At 35.8% G+C, this 26,274-nt stretch overlaps 3 protein-coding genes across 6 annotated transcripts in view; 1 reads left to right on the top strand and 2 right to left on the bottom strand.

The window, feature by feature from the left end:
- LOC144436159 (protein O-linked-mannose beta-1,2-N-acetylglucosaminyltransferase 1-like) overlaps positions 1-7,263 on the bottom strand; it is a 103,725-nt gene extending 96,462 nt beyond the window's left edge. Inside the window, exon 1 of the mRNA XM_078124865.1 lies at positions 7,134-7,263. The gene's annotated coding sequence lies outside the window, so the exon portion shown is untranslated. The remainder of the gene's footprint in view (positions 1-7,133) is intronic.
- An 8,775-nt stretch (positions 7,264-16,038) lies between these two features.
- LOC144436981 (F-box/WD repeat-containing protein 9-like) lies at positions 16,039-23,603 on the bottom strand. Its single transcript, XM_078125848.1, has 10 exons — positions 23,595-23,603; positions 22,360-22,738; positions 21,244-21,389; positions 20,674-20,802; positions 19,893-20,005; positions 19,341-19,432; positions 18,998-19,146; positions 18,405-18,530; positions 17,150-17,239; positions 16,039-16,383 (listed from the first exon to the last, which is right to left on the bottom strand). Exons 1-10 carry the CDS (start codon positions 23,601-23,603, stop codon positions 16,039-16,041), a joined length of 1,578 nt encoding a protein of 525 aa, XP_077981974.1.
- A 511-nt stretch (positions 23,604-24,114) lies between these two features.
- LOC144436658 (transportin-1-like) overlaps positions 24,115-26,274 on the top strand; it is a 40,692-nt gene continuing 38,532 nt past the window's right edge. For all 4 annotated transcript variants that reach the window (XM_078125499.1, XM_078125501.1, XM_078125500.1 and 1 more), the window contains exons 1-2: positions 24,115-24,234; positions 24,432-24,507. In XM_078125499.1, coding sequence (XP_077981625.1) covers positions 24,136-24,234; positions 24,432-24,507 — 175 coding nt within the window. In that variant the 5' untranslated portion in view covers positions 24,115-24,135. The remainder of the gene's footprint in view (positions 24,235-24,431; positions 24,508-26,274) is intronic.

Genomic DNA, 26,274 nt, shown 5'->3' on the forward strand with positions numbered 1-26,274 from the left:
CATCACACAATCATGATTACTGAGGACTATTTGTGCTAAAATGCTCGATTCATATACATCGTGAATTAATTTCAACCCAATTATTTTCTGAAATACAATGTACCACAAGTTTCACTAACACAGAATTAGATTCCAAATATGATTTTACTCTTTAAATTTAACAAATTTAAACAAATTTTATGAATTTGGTTCAGTTTAAATGTCAGCTTCATTGTAAAAATAACCAATTCCCCGGTTTCTTTGTCAACCCATACAGTTGTAGGTTCTGTGCTGACATTTCTTGAACAGTTACGGTGGCAAAAGTTTCATAAACATACATTGTATCTATTGCTATGAAAAATTTGAAGAATTATTTTAATCATTTTCTTTTCACCCCCCCCCCCCCCCCCCCCCTTCTGTTGGAGTGTCCATGGGGAGAACAAATGAACATATTCTACCAAAAGTAAATCTCCTGCTGGGGAAAGGGTGAACAGCGAATATCAGTACGGTCCTACCAATAAAACTTTATAGAATTTCAAACACTTTGTAGAACTTCATAAAGGTGATGCTAAAATATTTTACATGTGGCATCAGATCACAAAGAAATGAGATTATCTTGTTTCATTTGATAAGTAATAACATTTCTTGTGAGTTTATTTACTTTAGCTTCTTTCATGAAGACACTGTGTATATCTTATTTAGATAGCAAGTAACAGTTGAGTAACACTATACCAGGATACTAATTATCAACAGTGATTTCAAAACTATTCAAAATACTTCGTAGCAATTAATACTATCCTTTCACTTGTAACTTAATTGTGAACAAAAATCTTATCTGGGAACGCAACTCAATGAAATAAAATATAAGACATTTCGTAAATTTTATTGGGGAACGCAACCCAATGAAATAAAGAAATTCTGAGGAGTCAATTTCATGATTTCACGTCTGACACACAAATTTACTGTGATGACAAGAAATACCAAATTGAATCTTATTTTACATCCATTGTTCTGAGACTGTTGCTTACAGAGAGTCAGCAAACACGACATTAGATGAACAATAAATATTCATGAATCCTAAGTGCTTATTACCTTCAGAAAATGATCTTTTAAAACAGCCATGATAACACTGTCTGTTTGAGTTGGGTTGGGTACTAAATCAAGGGTACTGTATCTCTATAAGAGTCAGACACATTTGGTGTCGGGTTACAAAAACTCAGGTTTCTCTCCTGCTTGGTGTCCTGGACAGATTAGCAAACTCAAGTGTTTAGATGTACCACACATTCTTGTCATCTCTTTGAGACTTTACTTTTTAACCACTAAACAATCTTTTTGTCTGCTATCTCTCCAGAATGACCATTATAATTTTTGGCATTTTTCCCCCCTATTCCATTCCATACTTTCAGCTCTACATACCGTTGATGCATATCTGGTCTTGTGTTGGAAAATGGCACAAACAGAGTACAAAAGAAACAATACGCAGCAGTCTGACGAACCTTTCAAATACAGAATGAACTTTTGATAAGGGGGCAAAGCACAGTAAGCTCTACATTCTTGGTGTTGTTCGCTATGCAATTTGTGCATAAAAGAAACAGAAAAAAAAAAACTTAACCACAAACAATCTGCAGTCAAATATATTCTAAGCATTGACTGTTTGTGAGCAACACAGGCAACAGACCCCTTGGCACATTCACAATGTACAAACATCTTCTGACATGAAACCGTCACAGAGAACTATTTTTTTTCCTGAACCATAATACACAGAGAGCTGTGCATATTAGTTTATTACTTCTTATATAATGAGTACCACTGCCAGACATAGCCAAGGATTTACACCAAATCATGTTTGCTTCAAAGATGATGTTTACTCTCTCTTCAAATTCAAATATAAACAAAATAGGTCAAAACATTTCTAACATTTTTGATATTGGAGGTTTTCTAAGATGTAATGTAGATACACAGTACTGCAGGAAGTGAGAGAGTAGGCTGTCGAATATTATCAATATTTTCTTTCTTTCTAATATATCTATAGACCCTACACCCTTTTGTGTATAGTCTAGTTCCTATACAGTATCATTACGATTTATACCTTCACTTCACCCAGTGGTTAGACCACAGTTGGCATCCAGACTATTTCGTGTAGGGTCTATGGTTTATACATGAATGTATGTGTACATGTATATATCTCATTGTATCTGGCAGTTGGTATTCTTTTGTTTAGAACTTCTTTAGATGTGAGATTATTTTCAAATACCACACACATACATGAGTTTTTATTTGCATATACGATTTATGAACTTCCCATTCAGCTTGGGAGTTAATTTTTTACCTTACCAAATTTTATTAGCTCAAATACACAAAAGAGAGAACAATAGAGAGAGAAAGGTGTTTGGAGGTAGAACATTTCCTTTCCCTTTTGGTCCCCAATAAATAACTCATTACTGCATCTATAACCTGACAGCTTTTTCATAGGACTTGTTCCTTATCCAAACACAGACACTGCCCAAGGCAAGCTTCCAAGGACAACACCTCCCCAACAGTAAAATTCACATTGAACTAGACAAACAGTTCTATTTCAATGGACAATATCACAGTTACTCAATGCTACTGTTAGCTAATACTTTTCAAGTGTCTGTGAATGAACATCTTTTTAGCCTACAGTGCACAATAACAACAACTTAGAAAAAAACAATTGTATTGGTGATATACCAGCTGATCTGTGGGATGGCAGCAGAATGATGACAGGACTTAGTTAACATCAACCAAGTGAAAAGACTAGGTTGACGTTGCCACCCAGAGACTTGGCTATCTGGCTGACAATGTCATTCACTAGAACCAGTATGTCAGGATAGATAGCCAAGTCTGTTATCCATAGGGGTGAATGCAAAGCACAACAGTGTGTAGTTTAGAAAGTGGGTAAAATTGACCCAAATTCCCCAGATGTTTTAGCATATGTCGAACAGTCCTGGAAATGAAATTGAAAGATCCAAATGTCTTGAAATCAACATGATACGTACCTGAGGCTACAGATATATGAACACAGTTCCCCATAGATATATGAACACAGTTCCCCATAGATACATTCAAAACAACATATCGCCAAGAATAGTAAAATTTACAATGTACAAAAAAACAATGTACATTGTACATTCAGTCAGTCTAGACTCTTACTCACACACAGCCCAATGTGACAGATATTTGTATAAATTGCAATCTCTAGACAATTTTATGGGAAGTCGTATCTAACAAAGTCTGAGCTGAATTATCTTGAGAATAAGTTATGATTACCTGGCATATAAAGTAGTGTCATTCTCCATGGTTATTAACTGCTATACCTCTAATGTGTTTTCTCTGTAGTCCATAGAGCACAATATCTTATCTCTAAATTACATAATAGGGCTACCTAGAGTGTGACAGTAGGACAGAGGCCGGGTTTCATATGCTTCTTTGTTTTTTCCACTGTAAGGGAGATCAATAGTTCAATGCAGGATAAAAACGTAATTCTTTTAGTTGGGGGGGGGGGGGGGGGGGGGGGGGGTTGAACTATTTTAGTTTTCACCAGACAAAAACGATTTTAATGTCAATGGAATTTGTTTTGTACCCCTAAATGCAATTATTTTTAAATATGTAACCAAACTGAGTAACTTTCCCCGTAATACTACATTGTATGATACATGTTTTCTCACTTTATATTGGCTTTGTATTTATAGTTCTCCATGCTACTAAATACTGATCTGAAATTGATAGTGTTGTCTACAACAATTTTCAATTTGTCATTTAAGTTTGAAAGAGGGGGTGGGGGTCTGAACCCTGACAAAAAGAATTAGTTTGTTATCCTACTACATTGAACTAGTGATCTTGGCCTTACTGTAAATGTTTGGCCTGGAAGATATGCTCTCCCCCTACCTAAGAAATGAATTGTTCTGCAGTGAACATACCATAGGTACGTTCGTAGTCTAGAGGCCAGTCATATGGGGAGTTTTGCCTCACACCTGTAGGGAAAAGGTAGGAGTGAAAATCCCCACCTGCCTGGTGGACTCTAGGTAAGCTGTGTCTGACTCCCGATACAAATGATGCATGGTAGACTGAGATTTGATAGCGTACAATTGTACTTACAATCGTACAATCTTATGTATTTGCAATCCTGTACATCTACATCTATTGATCAAAAACTGTACAATTCATACAGCAAAGTACACAGTACTTAAAAAATTTAAAAAAATGTAAGTGCTTTACAGTTCCACTGAATCTGACTCTTCAGTCTTGAAAAAGCACTCTGAGTCTGTGGTTCAGTCTAGTAGAAGATACAAACTGTTGTCTAATGATATTTGAACTGCATTTATTGTCATACATGTACATATATCTGTGATATCTAAGTGCGAAAGCACAGAAGCTTGTCTTGGCCTAGCCATCAATCAATCAATCAATCAATCAATCAATCAAAAAATTCCATAGCACACAGACTCCAGATCCATAGTACCAGATGTTCAACTGCACCCACAATGGTCAATCCACACAGAATGCTTTTATGAACATACAATGTGTCATAGGTTTGTTCTTGTAGACTATTGAAAGTGTTCAGATTTGATCATTGTTGTATATCAATATGGTACAGAATATTCCATAGTCTAGACTATGCATGGTTTGAAAATGTGTAGCTACTGCTTTTGATGTTGAAGTGTATTGAAAGCAGGACCTTCGTGTTAAACTGAATCCATGCTGGTCTAGCACAGAGCTTTGGCTATCATGAATGCCAGTATGCTGTGTCAGATAGCCAAGTCTAATGTCTACACAAGTTATGAGATGATGTAAATGAGGTAAGTCTCTGGACTAAAGATCAGAAACTAAACATTGTGCTAAATTTGTCAATTCCAAGCTACTCATCACAGAAAAAGCCTAGTCTAGTTCCTGATGGACCGTATTCCATACTACATCACACATGTACAGTACATTATTTTCATACTAACTATACTGTCTAGTCAATTCTGTTACTCTCGCACAGAATTCTGTATGCCCACCTACAGTGTAATAAACATGATGACATCATCACGTCCCCCACATGACTTTAGTCTGGAGGTGGAGTCCTGGTTGGACATTTGCATATATCATATCAGTCCTAGAAACATGGGAACGATGACGGCAGCCTGTCAGTTTGTGATGGATTACTACTGGCATGCGTCATTCACCCACCATGGGGTTAAAACTCAATTAACACCTTGAGTAACGGGTTTGACGAGACGGTATATTATGAAGATAACGTAGTTCAGAATATGTCAGTAACTAGACTAAGAAAAGCCACTGCTACAAACTGTATAACTAATAGTTGTATTAATAACTGATAACATTTCGAACTATTATATTTCAATACATACATGATGTCAGAATGTCCTATCTTTACTGGCCAAAAAATTCCACACATTCAGAATCATGTTATTGTACATGTAAAAAGTCTGTCTTAGAATATCATGACTGTAAAAAAGTTACTTGATGACAACCTTGCTATCCTAAGAATTTCTATTTTTTGTGCACGAAAAAATGAAAAATCTCAACGTTTCAATCCACACTGCCAAATTATGTTGATTTTTGCACTGCTTTCATATGGTGACATGGTTTTAACTTCATGGAAACAATGATTTTCAGAATTTTTAACCCATTGTTCAATCCATTGGTCACATTCTTTCCCCCAAAAAAAGAAACTGAAATTTTGTTTGAAAATTCAAAAATAGCAGCAAACTGATCAGATATATGTAGTTGTGATGACCAACATTCTGTTTCCAACTCTGTTGTTGATGATTTACTAAGTAAATCCAAAGAAATTCTGACAGGATGCTGAAAATATAACAAGTTCAAAAGGTCTCCAGCCAATCTTATGGAGAATAAGATAGCCAATAAGTTATTGAAACCAAGGTGTCTGATTTAGCCCCTTTTTGACCTTTAAGAAAATTCATTTGAGAAATATGAGAAGCTTAAAGATATCCCAAGAGATTGAAACCTTCTTATTATCATTACATTCAAATAACATCATATTACGAGGTGTTGCTGGGTAGAGTATACTGCCTAAGGTATGTTGCGTTTAAAGTAACACCTTGCTTATATTTCGCCTGCAAATGTTTAACTTGAGACAATGTAAACACTTTGGTGTGTTTACAGTTGCGTGGGAACTCAACCAAGGCTTGAATCAGGTATCGACTTTCGGAGTGTACGACGACAAAAAACAGGAAACTCTAGACCCAAGTATTCGATTTTTTGCCTCGTAAATCTTCCTGTATTAAAGTTTTGGAATTTTTTCTCAATTTTGTTAATGAAAAGAATGTATTACCGTATTACGCGATATTACGCGAGTTACGTTCAAGGTGGTGGTGGGTCTGTGTTTTACACTGTTTAGAATAAAAGTTCTTTTGGGAATTTTTTAGAGCCCATATTGTGCAATAATTAGTACAAGGCTTAAACTTAATTACTCTGGCGACTAATCGGAACAATAGAAGCGATCGTCTTGTCCATGCGACATCCTGCTGTCGCTGTTACGGATACCTACCCCGATCGATGTTCGGTATCTGCATATTTCTGTATGGTATTACTATTACGTGAGCTTTGATACGAATGACGGACAAATATAAACCCGTCGGGGGTAGCTGACCATTGCTCGCGCGAAACATTTTGATACGAGCCACATAAAAAAAGTTGCGTAGAAACAGACACACTATCTGATCGACCCCTATCTGATCACACTTGTGTAAGGTGGATATATTAACGCTATGTCGCCTGTCGGTTCAACGACAAGTTGACACTGACTCACGTGCTTACAACTCAACACGATCGATGTGTAGTATTTTGATACAACTTGTCAAATGTTAGGTCCAATAGAAAATTGTACGCGCCTCTCATACCTTTGTAATATGGAAACATAAATTGAGATACCATACTTACATGTAATACATGGATTGCAAACGATCAAATAGTGGTACGAAATTGCAAACGCCTACACGCAACATATGTATCACACACGTAAACGTTGCTGATTTGTTTTGCCCGCATAATCGGTCACTCGTCTCGATTGATCGGTAGCACTGTCACCGGTCGACAGAGTATGAGACCCGGGTACTGAGAAAGAGATGTACACAACAAACACAGACCGTGCACGAAAATATACATACCTCAACCAATAGATCTGATATTGAGAGAGCTGATCCACTGTGTACGTACTATATACACTATCAATGGAGAATGTTCACCAAAGTTTTGCAGCAGACAAAGCCGACAGACTATCATTCATTCAAAAATGGCGGAGGATCTCGTACGCATGTCTGTCCCATTTCCGTGTTTTAATCCATGTTTATATTTCGAACATTGGCGTTAGAGGGCAGTATTTCAAATTTATAATTGCAGCTGCATATCGCATGCGAGCCAGCTGTAGGGCCGATTGAGGACAGCTGTACCCGTTGGAACATTACACCTGTACCTGACAAAATTTGCATTCTACAAGTACAACGGTCTACCAGGTCCCACATACTAAATGAAAAATGATGCCCGAAGAAATGTTACATAAAGCATGGATGTATTAGTGATCTCACTAATACATCCATGCATAAAGCGACTCTTTTCACCGTTTGACATGATTCATTTCATAACATTGCTCCGCCATCGATTAATATATTATTTGTCACGCATCGCATACAGTTCACAGTACTGTGAATGAAACATAGTTTAATTACATTTTCTTCTGAACAAAATTGATGGACCCAGCTTCTGATAAATTTATGAATGCCAAATTGCTTATGTCATTAGGGCTTATATAGAAAAATGTACCTCATATGCTACTAGTTTTATGAAGGAAAAAGAATGTATTCCTATTCAATTGTATTGAGTTATAAAGCTGCAAATACAAATAAAATATATAGAATGTATTATTAGGCCCGAGGTATCGAATTCTAAAACCCCTTCTAAACTTGATGTTTGCATGATCATGTTTCTCAGGAAGGAGTACAATCAATCCTTCTAAATGTCAGCCTTGTACGCATAAATCATAGCCCAGAGATTTACCTACCTGACTCAACAGACTGGCTTGACAGTATAGTTATGGTTAACGGCTGTAAGTCTCTGTGTGTGCTACATAAATCAGGGAATCCACATGTTATAGATATATCGGTCCTTATCAATTCAGTAAGTAATTTCCTACAGTTAACTTCATTTTCATAATTTCTTGAACGTATCGTATCTATTCTGTGAGTATGAGAACAAAAATGCTTTGTGAATTAACTGAAAAAAACTAAATAAAATAAATGAAACAAGCATAACAAACATAAAGTGAGTTAATACAAGCATAATAAACTTTAGCTTATCGCTAAACATATAGCACAGAAATACAGGCGCGGCGTATCGGCAGGTGAGCGGCTCAACAGTGTTGAACGTGCATAAGCAGTTGCTCAGAGTTTTTGCTTCCATTACTATCTTATGGAGGCAGAAGCATCTTTGATTTGCCTCTCGCCCCACGAAAGACATTGTCAATCTAGCTATTAACATGTATGCACGGGCTAGCTAGGAGAGACTCCTAATACATCCATGTCTTTAGTTTCTTGGGGCGTTTGAAAATTCTCTGAATGTGTGAATTTGAATACTTTATCGTTTTTCTCAACGAAATCTATCGTTCTATGTTTCTGAGGCTTGAGAACATGGTACGCTTGAAGCTTCACACAACTTTACCTTCACGTGAATCAATACATCCCCGGGGTAAACCACCTGACATTTATTTTTTCACGTAGATAGTGTACAGTAACGTAAGTATTATATTGGCATTGTTCAATCTTCAAAGTAAACAAATCCTATAAAAAGAAAATGCAAAACTCGTGAAGGACGTAGAGCAGGTCCCCCCCCCCCCCATTTTTTCAGCTATAAAAGGGACGCCCTGTGATCAAATATACATATACGTGCATGCGCCAAAAGAAAGAACGTCGCGACAATGATACTAGAGGGCGCCACCACATGGCAGCCACTAAATCTGATATAAAATTTGATTTTTTACTTTATTGGAGTGTCTATGCCAACACACTTGCAAACATTGACAGATAGAACAACAAACAGACAGCAGCACACATTACTGTAATTCTGTGCAAATATTTCTCTGAAATATTTGCACAGAATTACAGTAAAAACTTTTTTCCCTCAACAAGGTGATTTTTTAATTATCCATTGCCATGTATCTATGTCAAGTACAGGAAATTTAACTTTGGACAGTATATACACCAGGCAGGAAGTCTGTAGATGGTGTGACAGAGGTGTAGTACGTCATACAAGTTTTTATCTAAATTGTGATTTTCACATTTTTAATTTTTTCCCTGTGAAACTGAATATGCTATTATTTTTTTTAAGGTAATATTTGTTAACAAGCAATACTAGATATACTAGTATATCATTGTACATTCATGATTCATTTCAATAATTATACAATGTACAAATCAGGTTAGTCAGGCTACTTGCAATTGAACATATAATATGATATTTATACCCAGGTCATTCTACAGCATCACAATACTCATCTAATGATTTACAAAGGTTGTTTATGCATAAGCAGTTCAAAGTTGTTAGCATTTAGCTTGGTTGATGATCCTCATCAGAATGACAAATTCCATAGTTACAGCTGACCACTAGGTGGCAGTATAATCAGCCAGTTGTAGATGTTAGATACTCATCTACATCGTTAGTTCTGCGATGCTTGAAATATGAATCAAAACTTTCAGAATCACCACTATTTCTTCAATTTTTCTTAACTTAACATTCGGCAGGAATTATTATAGTATTCTCCGCTTTTTTTTTTCATCTAGCCAGAAATACTCATGACCTAATGGTATTGGCACAACACATATTTGACTGGAAAAGTCCAGGCCCCTTATGTGACTCATATTTTTCACGGCTAAATGTAGATAAATACTGAGGAATAATAATTACAATTACATTTATTGGCATCTATATTTTGTTTGGTTGTTTGTAAATTGCATTGACCATTTGTAGCTTGGTATGTAAGTGTAGTAAACAACTAATATTGTGTATGAATCAACAGAATACAGCAGTTGACATTATTATCACTATGAAGACACACACCACACAATGACTATGGTATATACAATGTAATAATAACACAGTCATTTATTATATAGTGCTTTCCCACACACAACTCTAAGTACCTTACAAGTATAACTTTTGGTATGGACCTATAATGGCACAACAATCCTTTATATCTCAACTCCCTTGGGATCATACAAATCATTGCAGTCTCTATAAGTGCATATGATTAAAGCATCCATAATGCAACCTTTATCCTACCAGGTCCCCAATTATACAGCTGGGTTGACTGGCACATAATGGTGGTTCAAATCTTGCTCAAGAACTTTTAGCCATTCAGAAACAAACGGCAGTGGCAGAGGTTGAACTGATAACTTGTAGATTCCCAGTCAGTCATTCTAATCATCCTGTCACTTGGACTCTAAATGATGGGTATGTGTAGAAACACAAATTGTACATGTACACTTGCAAGTTAGAGACCAAGAAGGGTGAATCTTTGGTCTAGTGACTGTTCTGTTTACAATTTCTGCATAAAATGATGAGTTTGGAACATCATGCATCATCGTTATAAGAGGCAGTGCCCAGAGAGAACATTGCATTAAGCTCATGAGTTGTACAGTATTTGTCAACTGGGTCATATGGATGATAACCAGGTGGTGATAAAACATCTTTGAGTAAGTTGGACAATGAGAGGTTACCTTATATTACAGATAGACTCCAAAAATAAGCCAAAGTTTCAGCTGCTGTGTCATAACTTACTACAAATAAAATAACCAAATCTTCATTTGTTAAATTAGATATTAATTCTTGGTACCTGCAATAGCATTTCACCTCATACTAGAGAGTCAAAATAGAACAAGAAGATCAACTTTTGTTCACATGTACTCATAGTAATGCATGTGTAACATGTGGAGAAAGTTATGGTGTCAACCAAGAAATCGAATAGTCATTATTTTCATCACAAACCCATAGTGTAAATGGTAAAATTCTATTGCAGGTACCAAAAATCACACAACTTCAAAACCTAGCACTTAGGAAATAAACTATACTGGCACAACTTATCAGAATGATAGTGTAAATATATTAAATACTAAGTACACACAAACAATTGAGGTATCTCAAAATCCACAAACTGAAACAGCACACAGCTGGTTAAAAAAAAATAACAACAAAACTGGAATGTGTAAGATATTAATAACTGTAAATGTAAATTTTCTTCTGATTTCCAGAACTAAAACAAAATCAAATTAAACATTCTAAAACAAAAATGAAAACATTACTTGGTAATTCTTGGTACCTGTAATAGCATTTTACCTCATGTTCATATATGCCTTGGAGTGTGGAAGTTATGGTTTTGAGTAAAAAAGGGAACAGTCGTAGGTGGTAGAATTCTACTGCAGGTACTGAGAACTACAACCTTTTTCACTGAAGTGCTACATCAGTGTGAATGGTTCGACCCTGGATTGCGGGTAGTGAGAACTACAACCCTTTTCACTGAAGTGTTACATCAGTGTGAATGGTTCGACCCTGGATTGTGGGTACTAAGAACTACAACCTTTTTCACTGAAGTGCTACATCAGTGTGAATGGTTCGACCCTGGATTGCGGGTACAGAGAACTACAACCTTTTTCACTGAAGTGCTTCATCAGTGTGAATGGTTCGACCCTGGATTGCAGGTACAGAGAACTACAACCCTTTTCAATGAAGTGCTTCATCAGTGTGAATGGTTCGACCCTGGATTGCGGGTACAGAAAACTACAACCCTTTTCACTGAAGTGCTTCATCAGTGTGAATGGTTCGACCCTGGATTGTGGGTACTGAGAACTACAACTCTTTTCACTGAAGTGCTACATCAATGTGAATGGTTCGACCCTGGATTACGAGTAGTGAGAACTACAACCCTTTTCACTGAAGTGCTTCATCAGTGTGAATTGTTCGACCCTGGATCGTGGGTAGAGAACTACAACTCTTTTCACTAAAGTGCTTCATCAATGTGAATGGTTCGACCCTGGATCGTGGGTAGAGAACTACAACTCTTTTCACTAAAGTGCTACATCAATGTGAATGGTTCGACCCTGGATCGTGGGTAGAGAACTACAACTCTTTTCACTAAAGTGCTACATCAATGTGAATGGTTCGACCCTGGATCGTGGGTAGAGAACTACAACCCTTTTCACTAAAGTGCTACATCAATGTGAATGGTTCGACCCTGGATTGTGGGTACTGAGAACTACAACCCTTTTCACTAAAGTGCTACATCAATGTGAATGGTTCGACCCTGGATTGTGGGTACTGAGAACTACAACTCTTTTCACTGAAGTGCTACATCAATGTGAATGGTTCGACCCTGGATTGTCACAGACTGAACATACAGGTATAAATTTTTATGTAAATTTACAACTCAAAAAAAAATCTTATATAAGTTGGCCTATCTGGTTGAAATAAGTGTCAATATCTTATTAGCATACTTTAATCAAATCAATCTTGGGGTTCATATTTTTGCAAACCAGAGAAAAATTTTCCACCGACAACGAAATGTCCAGGGTCCTATGTTAGTGTTACTCTAGAGAAGGCAGTGGATTAAAATGTATTATTCGGGCATACAAATTAGTGTAGGTTTGAACTGATGATAAAAAAATAGGAAGTATCAGGCAACTGTAAATCCTGTAGTAATCAACTGAATGTCCCTACGCAATGAAGTATTTTTACAGCTAGTATATATAGTTGTAACAGTTTACTGAGAACTGCTGTATTTCAATGAATCCTAGCATACATCAATGAAATATTTCTGTCTGTTACGAGATGCACTGTATGCTTTCCTAACTGACATGATTTACTACCCACATATACAGTAGACTGTGCACACTAACTAGGGGTTACAGCTGTTATATGACAAAGAGTCCTGGATGTATTGTTCCCTTTATACAATGTTTTCAATCAAATAACCCAGAATTAAAAATATCAATGTGCCTTTCCATTACGTAATAAAAAAAAATGTTTTCAAAATTCAGAAATATGAAATAAGCAAAAAAATAAAATAAAAATAGTACACATATATCAGAAGTAATTGCCCACTCACGTAATATACTTTGGTACTGAAAAGTCTGTCTATATCAGTGTTTTCTTTTTGAAACACAAAACTTACTTTTGTACACCGCAAAAGAAAACTTCCAATGATTACAATAGTAGGCAATATCTAATACTCTGCTGACATCACAATACAAATTTGAAAACATAATTGAAAGTAAATACAGGCGTTGACATTATTAGGAAATTTGTGTCAATCTCCCCCGTCACTTGCTACGACTAGTAAACATCTACCAGTACATTTGTTAGAATGCTATAAAAAAAGATATGGTACTCTATCTTTGGTTAATACTCTCATGCGTTGCTCTACTGTCATGAAATATTTTAACACAAAGACACACAAAAGGACTTTTGTTGCATTGTGCATAATTTTATGTTTTAAATTTCCTTACATTATGTCTATATGCATGTCATGGATTGAGTGAATGTGAATGAGTGATTGAATAATTCAAATTTAGTGGTATGTCATTTGTTCATAACGTGGTTAAACTTAACTCTCTCATTTTACAATGACATTTGATATACAGTTGTCTAACTTTACGTAATGCATATAAACAAAAGCCATTATCACTGATTTTTTTTTGCAAGACTGGATAACATATAAAGGCAGCATTGCAATGTTTGATAAATTTCTACGTGACTGAGAGTGGAACAAAATAAGATAGTACTATTCAATTCCAAAACTGAAGAAATTAACTTCACTTCTTAAAAAAATAGTCCAGGAACGTGTAAACATTTTTACTCTCACATATGTTGAAATTGCTGATTATTGGTTTATGCCTTAGTTAGAACAAAACAGAGTGCAAAATCAACTCTCAAGTGCTGTTCTGATAGTCTCTGCTACAGCGATATAGAAGAAAATGTAGGTGTGCCACACACACACACACACATTTTATAGTCTTTGAAACAAACAGTACAATAACAGTAAAATTAGACACTGAAACTGAATTGCAAACAATCTACCAATGAAATAACAAGTATTACTATAATACCATACTCAAACGAAGTTATTGTCTTTGAACAGAAAATATGGAGTATATACCTGAGCCATTCTATGTAAGGACAACCCATGTCCACGTCACTGGTTTTTCGGTGCTCAAAATATGAGTTAAAACGTTCCAAATCACCATACTTTTCATGATTTTTCATACTAATCATATTATTCCCCAATGTTTTACTTCATTATGTTGGAAAATACTTGTGACCTAAGGGTTTTGTCACTACTTGTCTAGTGACTCATAGTGACAAGGCCCCTTAGGTCACTCATATTTTTTCCTTGGCTGAAAGAAGAAAAATATTGGGGAATAATATATAAATATTCTATATCTCTTATGTATTTATTCTCAAACTAAACCTCAATGTCTTTCCAACCTGACTCAGAAACTCTCTCCATGATATCTTTATTGGTTAAACTGTTGTTCGTTTACTTGGATGCAGTGTGCCCTCTAAACCAATTTGACACACCACTGACACACACAATGGTGTTCCCCCATCTATTACCATGCGGTGTCTCACAAGAAAGGCAAATTTTTATCATTGTGACCCAGAGCAACAAAATTTGGCTATCATTAGAGGGCACACTCCTTGGATGTCAAATGTTATAAGTACAGACTCTTATATGTCATTCACATAGAGAGGCCTTTAAGTTGTAGACTATACTTAGTCTACACTCTGTAAATTTACCCTATCTTCACTTACTTCTAGTCTTGCCTGACACTCATACAATACCCTAAATAGTGAGGAAAGGAGAGCTATGAAAAAATCTAAACCTAACTATCTACCCTTGCCTTGTTTTTACATATCCATAAATCAGTATAAAGTTATATCAAAATTGGCATTTAGTATTTGTAAAAAGTTTACCTTACTACAATAAAAACAATTTGCTATTACCGTTATTTGTTCCTTGGCATTTTCTTAGACCGAGAGTGCCTATATGTCAAACTTTTCAGCAATTCATAAATATTGACCAAATGTAAATTATGTGACATCTATATAAAGAGTAATTTGATGGGTTTCTATTTTCTTGAAATATTGCATTGTGAGCCAAATAAAACCATTATTTTATACAGTAACAGTGCTGCTGTAGCAATTTTGGTAATTTAGAATATTCTTAACTTATTTCTTTTTAAAATCTTTTCAATTTTATTTTTATTACTTGAAAACTTTTTGGCACATATCACATTCTTCAGCATACCTTTCTTCTTTGCTTGAGTTCCATAAAAAAAAAATTGTATGCAAAATTGTACAATATGGGACTTGTATACTTTTTGTGTAACTATCTCCTGTGATGCAAACATTCAACATAGCCAAGTGTTAACATGGATGAAATATCAGCAATAAAACACAGTATATATAAGCTTTAGTAAATTAATAAATATATCAATCAGACAGTTTAAATTGGTAGGAATAAATAGAAATACATATCTTCAAATATGTAATTAGTCTTGTAAAAGTAGTAAATAAGTTTTGTGAGTATGATTTCTTTGAAAGGTATTCACAGGATCCCAACACCAGGTTTATTTTAATGAATTTATGAAGCACATACATGTATGCTTCTTGGTCTTCAAAGTATACAACCGCGCTCAATCTTTGGTTCTCTTAGTGAAAGAAATGGACTTACCCTGTATAAATTAGACAATTTGCTTGCTCAAACACAGAAGTCGGTGTAAAATACACATATAAAAGCCTCACAAGTAATCGTGATATAAAGCAAAGTCAAACTTGAGGTAAACTATTGCTATACTGGACTAAACTTTGACATGAATGCTACGACAAATGTGTTCAAAACCTTTCCTGTCTGTCAAAAATTAGGACTTCTTGTAGTTCAAATGCTATAAAAAGCAGCTACCATTAATGTAGATCACTTGCTTTAACTGCATGTGGCATACAAGCTTCTTTGATTAGTTATTACCCTCATCATTCTGTATTGCCTTCTTCTCCACCAATCACACCTTCAGGATGTATACGGACCTCTTCTCCACCAATTGCATTATCTGGCTGAATATTAACGTTTTCTCCACCAATAGCACCATGAGGTTCATCACTGCATTCAGCACTATCAAGCTGAGATATGTTACTCTGTGATGTGGTCTTACAGTCTGTTTCATCACTGTCAACTGTTGTTTTTGGTCTCCACACATGTACACTCATATCACTGGAACCACTGACTAACACATTGTTCATCATATAGATGTCTGCTACTTCCCCACTGTGTGCTTCTAATGTACAGATATTGCCAGGGTCTGCATTGGGTTCATGAATCTGTAATCATACACAGAAAACAACATAATGTACAGATATTGACAGGGTCTGCATTGGGTTCATGAATCTGTAATCATACACAGAAAACAACATAATGTACAGATATTGACAGGGTCTGCATTGGGTTCATGAATCTGTAATCATACACAGAAAACAACATAATGTACAGATATTGACAGGGTCTGCATTGGGTTCATGAATCTGTAATCATACACAGAAAACAACATAATGTACACATATTGACAGGGTCTGCATTGGGTTCATGAATCTGTAATCATACACAGAAAACAACATAATGTACAGATATTGACAGGGTCTGCATTGGGTTCATGAATCTGTAATCATACACAGAAAACAACATAATGTACAGATATTGTCAGGGTCTGCATTGGGTTCATGAATCTGTAATCATACACAGAAAACAACATAATGTACAGATATTGACAGGGTCTGCATTGGGTACATGAATCTGTAATCATACACAGAAAACAACATAATGTACAGATATTGACAGGGTCTGCATTGGGTACATGAATCTGTAATCATACACAGAAAACAACATAATGTACAGATATTGACAGGGTCTGCATTGGGTTCATGAATCTGTAATCATACACAGAAAGCACAATTATGTACAGATAGTGTCTGTTTTTGTATTTGGTTCTTGAATGTTGTTGCTCATTATTCTGTATCATTTATTTCACACATGTAATTTACAGAAGAATCTTCCAAAGATCTATGTTTGATATAGCACAAATGACTGTACCTTGACTGTTTTGTCATAGCTGCAAGTCACTAGACATCCCAAGTTATGGAGTACACCTGTTAGTTTGCCTGTATGTCCAACATCATATGTCTGCAAATGCAACAATACATATTGAGGTTTCCATGTCATTACAGTCATCAAACTAACAGTACTGCTTCTGTTCAGTCATTATTTTTATAACAATACAACTGCCAACATTAGACCATGAAAGAAAGGAACCTGTTACAAACAGGGAAAGTAAACAAATGAACTGGATTAATAACACGTGGCGCAACATGTTGGAACAGCAGAGACTTGTATTACACACCATGATTTCTTTACAACAGTGTTATGGCTTCTTTATGTATACATGAAATGCCAGGGGAACTGGAAATTTGTTTTTGAACATAAACTATTTTGTAAAGAGGCCATACAACTGTTCTTATCAAATGATGGAATGTATTACAGGTCTATGTAATTCAAACATGTTGTGCCAAGTGTTATTAATCCAATTCAGTTGTTTACTTTCCCTGTTTGCAACAGGTTCTGTTCGTCCATGGTCTGATGTCGGCAGTTGTATGTATATAGGTTTCCATGTGTGCTTGAATGTCTTTTTCTTGAGTTTTTCATTTTTAGGAGCCTGTATATGGGACTTGCTCCTGTTGGTATTCCATCAAATAAATAAATAAATAAATAAATAAATAAATAAATAAATAACAAACACTCTTTAAGCAAATTTCACCTTCACGATACATATATCTTCCGATTAGTGCTTTTCTGCTTTTGTTCTATCACTCTGTTGTTTTAGGACATTTTCACTTTCAATTATTGTAATGATGATCATTTGGTTTATTCTACTCATTATCTTTCATTCAATGTTACTGTTTCTAAACCCTGAAAGAGACCTCTTGTATGGGTTGAAACATCAGTAAATGAATTTCAAACATAGACTATAGGACTCGTTGACTTCTTTCATCAAACCTGATTTTACCGATCTCAAATCCTTGTCTACCAACGGATTCGTCATTCTAATTGGGACTGACTGCAGTTCTCATGACAAGCTGATATATCTATGACAAGATCACCTCATGGTTCTCCTTTAATATCTAACTATCACTGCCATGTACAACAACAGTGGTACTTCCTATACAGCAGATAATCTAAATTTACTGAAATAACAGATTTCACTGTATCTTTGGATATCACTACAAACTACCTAATAACTGGAAGTATGTGTACTGCAAAGCTAAAATGTTGTATAACAAAATAATATTACCTGAACAATATCAAAGTTACCATGTCTGGCATCCATTAGATGAAGAAGGCCTCTCTTTTCACCTATCCACAGTTGGCCATATTCACTGCTGTATGACATTGACATTGGAAATTTGTATTTCTGTAGCTGTAATCAAACAGATAACACCCACATTGAAATTTGTATTTCTGTAGCTGTAATCAAATTTTTATCATTAGAACCAAACCCATGTTAGTTTATGTTAGTTCAGTAATGGTTTACCCAAGATAAAATCTGTCTACCTTGAGTATCTGTAGCTGTGTATAGAGCATTTTGGTGTGTGTGTGTGTGTGTGTGTGTGTGTGTGTGTGTATGTGTGTGTGTGTGTGTGTGTGTGTGTGTGTGTGTGTGTGTGTGTGTGTGTGTCTTTGTTTTGGGATGGAGGGATGGGTGGATGGATGGATATATGGACAGAGGTACTATTAAATATGTATGTAATACTATGTATGTATGCACGTTATGTACCTATGTCTGTACCTAAGTATGTATGCATACTTGTGAAGACCTTAAATATCACAAATAAATGTGCTTCTTAATCATGCGAATTTGATTCATGTAAGTGCATATTTACTTACCTCAACTCTTTTCAAAATCTCACCAGCCCTCCTGTCATAAACAACTACTGTATTATCTTCACTTCCAGATACAATATAGTTATCATCAGCTACCAGACACAGCACTGGTTTCTGGTGTTGTATCAAAGTTTTTATAACTCCATAACCAGCTAAAAATGATAAACAGTGATATCAAAGTTTTTATAACTCCAGTACGGTACCGTTCGCCTCAGCACATTAGTTGGAATGATGTTGAAAAATCACTTTGAGAAACAAGGAAAGTACTTCCTCTGCCTGTCTTGCATGCTCTCACACTATAAATGTTGGGAAGTTATGGAAAAATAATTGAGATTTGGTTACATACCTCTTGGATCATAAATTGTTACTTTCTTATCAAAGGACCCAACTATTAGTGAATCAGCATTGTAGGCCATACAAAGATTAGCAGATTTTCCTCTGAAATAAATCAAAACTGATAATTAGACAAAAACAGACAACATGGCAACATGAATGGACGGAGGGATGGTGTCTGAGTAGCATTATATAACATGTTGATATCATTTGTGTATAAATATGAACCAACGAAAAGAACCATACCTCCAACTATATCAGAGTGACTAATACCAAGAAAAATGGTACAGCGGAGGTTCTGTGATATGTGGATAATTCTACCCTGTCTTATAAAATGTCTGGCATAAATAGATGGAGCAAGAAACAACCAGGTTCGTTCAGCAATTTAGGCAAATTGATACAACAGTTTGTAAGACACAAAACACTTTACTTGGTTGGTTGGTTGGTTGGTTATACTGATGTATCCTACTGATTTCTCAAAGCTGCATCTTTCAGTATGAAAACTAGTTGAATTATGGCTGTTATTATAGCTATCATGACTACAAGAAATAATATGAAAGCTTACTTTATACTTTGTATTTCCACGCCACCAGCCTCCATGTCCCAAAATTTCACTTTACAATCCCATGATGCTGTGCAAAGTGTGTTGCCCAATGACGTCATGGACCACACCCAACCCTGGATAAAACAAATATTTAGAAGTTATTCCCCAATACTTTTCTTCATTCAGCCAACAAATATATGAGTGACCTAAGGGGCTTTGTCACTTTGAGTCACTAGACGAGTAGTGACAAAACCCTTACATGTAGGTCATGAGTATTTTCTGGCTGAATGAAGAATTTTTTTTGGAATAATATAATTATACCAGTGCCAGTAATATCAATGAAATAACAGGGAAAGTAATGGCAATTTTGAACGTTTTGACTCATATTTCGAACACAGCAGAAACAATGACGTAGACACGCATTGTTGTGACACAGATGTGCGTTGTCATGACATGGATGACCAGGGTATAAATTCCATATTTTTTGGTTCAACTTGGCTTGTGTATGGTATACTGGGTTTGATAAAGTTACTCTGAGTGTACACACTGCGGTCACATCACCATGTCAATTACACACTTTTTGGTTGCCATGACGTCATTTGATCCTGTTATACAACAGTCCTATATGGTGTAAGTCAGTGTGTGTTAATTTCTATGTGAAACAGTCTACATTCAAAAAATGTACATCATTTTAAACATTTTTTGATGATCTTACTTGAGTGAAGAAAATATAACAATGGGAAAGAAAAACATGCAAAATAAATTGTGATAACATATATGTATATCTTATAAGATGACTTACGGTGTGTTTTTCTAAGGACTTCACTTTAGCATTCAAAGTGGGTTCATTTGGTGCTAAAGTATCCAATTTCCGCAGATCCCAGATACTGATAGTTCTATCTCGTGACCCTGATATACAAATATCGCCACCCTAGTAATGATGAAATAGAGGTAATGATAACCATATCACAATCAATCAATCAATCAGTGAATTTATAAAGTGCCAATTCTCACTAAGATGTAGAGTTCCGAGGCATTGCACTCTTGTAATCCTGAAATATTCTTGAAATTAGCAACTTAGAAGTTCTCACTCAATCTGCAATCAGTTTATCTGAGCTACAGTGACACAGATCTAAATTTAATCTTATTCTGTATGTGTGGAGGAGAGGGAGGAGGGCTATAAACAATGTAGAGGAGGGGTAGAGGTAAATGAATGTTGTTGGGAGGGGCGGAGCGGTATCAATGGTGTGGGTGAGGGGGAGGAGGGGTAACACCTCGATCATCCTTGTTTATTCTTTTATCACGTTGACTGGCAAGTTCAGACACAATTGCAACTCATGACATTGACTTTCATGAAGTGAAGATAACATACCTGCATGAGGTGCACAGAGTCTATGGCAGCAAAATGGCCTGAATTCAAACTGAAATTCTCCATCTTGGTATCATGCTGAGACCATAAACGATATGTATCCTCTCTTTCAATACATGCCTTCTTCCAATTAAACTTGTCATCATCAACTACACAGAGAGAGAACATACAACATAATGATAACGCAAACTCACATTACAAATCAAGTAACTTATAGTATGGGAGAGTGATGAATTAATTGGCATACTGAACAAACTTTGTTTCCCCACATGATAATTTTTAGTCACTAATCACACAAATTCTTTAATTGGTAATACAAAATAGACGAAAAAGAAAGGTACAAGTTACTGGTATATAACAAGTTCATGAACAAACTTTGAAATATAATCCCTATTTACATACACATATATATTTACAAGGAAAGTTTCTTCACAGTAATGACTATCCTGAGTCTTAGTCGAATGATGGCTGTTGCTACCTTACAAACTTTGACTCAAAACAAACAAAACAAATGACGTCATTTGTCACTGGTGCTGTTCCTTCAATGATGATTACATATAACATAGTGTCAACTGGATCGGCAATTCAGGAAACCTTGAAACAAGTCAATATATTTTGGTCTTGAAAGTCTTGTGATCAAGCTGACAATCTATTTAATTTAGTGAAGACTATATATTGGTTTGGTCATATCCAGTGGCTAATACAAATAAGCTTTATGTTAGGGGTTCAGCTCAATGTCTAAGCTTCATACTACCCTAATCCTAACTCCCTAGCCTGAATACAAATGTGTCTATTATACAATCAGTCCACTATTCTACATATGAGCCATCAAGATGCTATCCTTGGCTGTGGAGATAGTATTCAAAGCCACAGCCTCTAGATTACATCTAGTGTCACAGAATGACTGGAATACCATGTGGAGTCTGAAGGCAAAACGACACGATGTATTTTATTCTTACAGTCTATCTGAACATATGAATGTTTTTGATTTATGCATTGAGGGTTTGATTACAGGATTGAGTCTATTACGACTTGTGTTACTAGCAGCATAAGTATAATGCAGTATGTGCATCAGCATCTGCATTCATATTTATCCCACTGTTACAATTTTAGACTTACCATGTAGTACTGGATACCGTTTAGGCCACCTTTTACTTATTCTAATCTTCCATGTGCTTTCCTGAGAAAACAGTCTCTGGAATACTTTACACACAAGAGTCAAAGTTTTCACAACAAATCTTGATTCCAAGAAAGTGCTCATATGAAGCAGTACTTCAGGTGGAAGATCTAGTAAATGAAGATGATACTGGTGCATTGCATTGCCGTCAAAACTATCTCCCAAGTCCTGGTTAGTGTCTGAAGTTTCATACCCACTGCAAGATGTTGTTGATGTAAATGATGTGTTAGAATGATCCAGCTGAGTACTGTCTTGACAAATATCCACTCTTCCTAATGGTTTCATATTGTCAATCTCTAAGTTTAACTTCTCTACTGGATCCTGGGAAGAAAAGAAGAAAATATACTACAATTACATACCAGGATGGGATGTTGATTTTCTGCAAATGTGCATGTACTTGACAATGTAAGTCTAAATTTGCATCAAAAGATGAAAGATGAAACATTGCATTCAGTTTGCAAATTACATATACATGCTCTAACCCACAAACTGCCAATTCATTCAGATTGTTCACACACACACACACACACACACAATATTACATGCATGCATACATACATACATACATACATACATACATACATACATACATACATACATACATACATACATACATACATACATATTTCAACGGCATGCGCACACTAACACAAAAATCATGTCATCTCTCAAAGGACACATTCCATTCTTATCTCAGGACATAATTCACTGGTCAAGTACATTACATAAGTATTAATAAAGGCCCTTACATACATTAATTTCGGAATGAAGAACAGGCCACACTGTACTACAGGACTGCATACAATACCATACAACTGCACAAACGAATTCTGCAGACTGGAATGCCAATCTGAACACAAGCGGTACATGTGTGTAATACCTGTGTTTTAGGTATGATCTCAACATTTAGATATGAACACAGCTGGTGATGTCATTTATTATTCTGATTGCTGAGTCATGACAATGAATGAGTGAGATACTTGACTGTACTACAATGTACAACGCCATCACACAATGCTTCTAGAAAGAACGTTTCGATTTATAAAGCATACGGACATCGAAAAAAGAGTTGACAGAAAATGACATCGAAAGCATGTGCAAAACCTTCGTTGAATCGCTAGTGAACGAAAGCTTTTCTCATTTCACATTGAGACGTCACCGAGAAATTTGAACTCACCGCTGCCATCTTGAGATAGCTACATTATAATAGCGCCCCCAAACTATTTACTATACGTTCCTGGTGATTGGATAATGCAGTGTGGGCACACATAAAGATGAAACAGCATTTATGAAGAAATAAAATATAATACCAAATTAATAGCGGTAGAATAAAAATAGAAATGTGTTATTTTATTTATATTGAAAATATCACATAACGAAATTAGCGAATATACGAGAAAGAATGCAGACAATGAGATACTTATTTTGCCCAATCACAGGGCCTGTTCTATATGAATTTGGTGTATATTATGTCATCAGTAAGTAGCCGGAAGTATCGACATCCAAAAATCGAGTAATTTTTTAGTCTCGTTTTAAACCACAAGAGTATACAGGAAATTTTTGCAAAGTCACCTAAAATATCGTTGCCAAAGTAGGAAGTTATTCGTGCGTTCACTTTACTAGATATCGACAGTTCGTAATATTTCCTTGTCATTCACTTCGGCCATTGTCGGAAAACATCGGAATATACCGAACACAGTACAGTGAGGTGAGACAAGATGGCGTGGCAACCCCAACAGGAGGGATTAGAACAAATTCTGCAGCTTCTGAAGGAATCGCAGAGTCCTGACACGGAGACACAGAGGGCTGTCCAACAAGTATCCTTTACATGTTTATTGTATGAAAGAATTTTAAAGATTATTTAGTAGGAGATCTTTTTAGATGCCGTTATACCTAGCGACTGATTCATTCTGCACGTGCTGCGTGATGTTCAAATTTCAAACTGAAAATACAGTCGTTGAAGTCATTTATGTGATAGTTCGCATTGTTTCACCTTAACTTATGCTCTTTTCAGAAATTGGAAGCGTTGAATCAATTTCCCGACTTTAACAGCTACTTGATCTTCGTCTTGACGAAACTGAAATCAGAAGGTAAAAATGCCACCAGGCATCAATCTCGTATGTGCTGCGTTTTTCGAAAGACTGCTCTGCTGCGATATATGCATTGTCTGTCGCAGCTGATTGTTCAGTCGGCATATATTTGTGTTCATATTGACATCTATATAACCCATGCCGGCGACCGGCTGGCCTTGTGCTCGTTGTGTTTTATTAGCGTCTAAAGTGATAAGGAGAACGTTAAAAATGAAAACAAAATATTTTGAAACACGAAGTTTCAGAAATAATCAACCTTGGGTACTTGAATACAAAACTGTAGTGTAAAGAAGAACTGGTGACGTCGCGATCAATATTTATTGATGTCCTTGGATAAATTTTCATAAACTTCCCATAATTCAACAACTCTAAATTCTAATCAAGTATTTGTGGCTCTCAGTAAAAACGTTTTATTAATTTTACTAGAATTCGAGTGATGAAGGAAGAATTGACAGGAGTTGTACATGTGTGTGTCACTGTCACTTACGCTACACTAGGGATATTGAATTTGAAGAGTTTTACATTTTTGAGCAGCTACTCTGAGATGGTACATCTGGTGGTGTATACATCCATGTACTTTGTCACTGTCATATAAATCAGTTTAAGTTAAATTATGTTCTCAAGATTTTACTTTAACACTTATAACCCCACCATTCACTAGTTGTCAGCAATTGAAAGAACAATTTGCATTTAACAGTCAGGGGATAAGATAAACATATCTATGATTTTCTGAACACATTGGTTTGTTTACAAGATGCAGTGACCCTGGTTCTTGTTATTGAGTTAATTGGCACTAGATGGCTAATGGTAATGATTGAATTGAAATAGTAGTAATAGTACTACGAATGTTGTAGAATCATCTGATGACAGTGTCATGTGTCAGCTGTTTGGTGTGTACTGTGTCTTTGGACTTGAGGTGAGGGGGAAGCAAGGGGGGGGGGGGGTAGCATTTTAATTAAAACCTCTGGCTATCATGATGTTGTGTTTCTTTTTTGGGAATTTGTGTATTTTGTACTGTGAGGAGGATGTGGAAGTTGATTTTTGACGAAAAGACTGAGCAAATATATGTAATTTTTCATAATGTAATTCATGTAAATTTTGACATTTGAACTTGGCTAAGGAAAATTATACTAAGATTTAATTGCAATAGACCAGGTGTAGAAATGTAAACACAGGAAAGGTTGACATATTTCATTATTAGCTGTGGGTTTAGAGGTCAGGCTGTGGCAAACTCTGTTGGTGGTTATGTTTTGTGTCGATTTCTCAGAATCCTTTCAGTACATTGTGTGCAGTGTTTGACAAACATATGTTTGTTGTGCAGGGTTGTCAAAAGTTGTCTAGAGAGGTACATCAAAAGGTGTATTCATTCAAACTATGTTCATGCAGTGTGTGTGGTGATTTCAGTGTTTGTGATGTAGATTTCAGTAGTTCCTGTCTGAACTGAAAAAAAAAATTATCGACAGGAGACATGTTATGAGCTAGAGTTCGGTGTCACTGTGTTACATACTAGTATATTCATGTTGGCACTGAAGTACTTCCTTGTATTGAGTGATCAGAAGATTATTAAAGGTGCTTGGTGTGTTGCCATTGAAACCAACTAGCAATATTTCTTTTAACACTTTTGAGAAATGTGACTATTGAAATGGATGTCAAGCAACAATTAGAACTCACTTAGAACCAAGCAGAATACTGTGAAGAGCTTATGAAAATGATAGTTATCTAGATTTCAAAAAGGAAATGATGCATACTGATTAGCTGTTTACTGAA

The sequence above is a fragment of the Glandiceps talaboti genome, chromosome 6 (assembly GCF_964340395.1).
Source record: "Glandiceps talaboti chromosome 6, keGlaTala1.1, whole genome shotgun sequence".
Lineage (NCBI taxonomy): Eukaryota > Metazoa > Hemichordata > Enteropneusta > Spengelidae > Glandiceps > Glandiceps talaboti.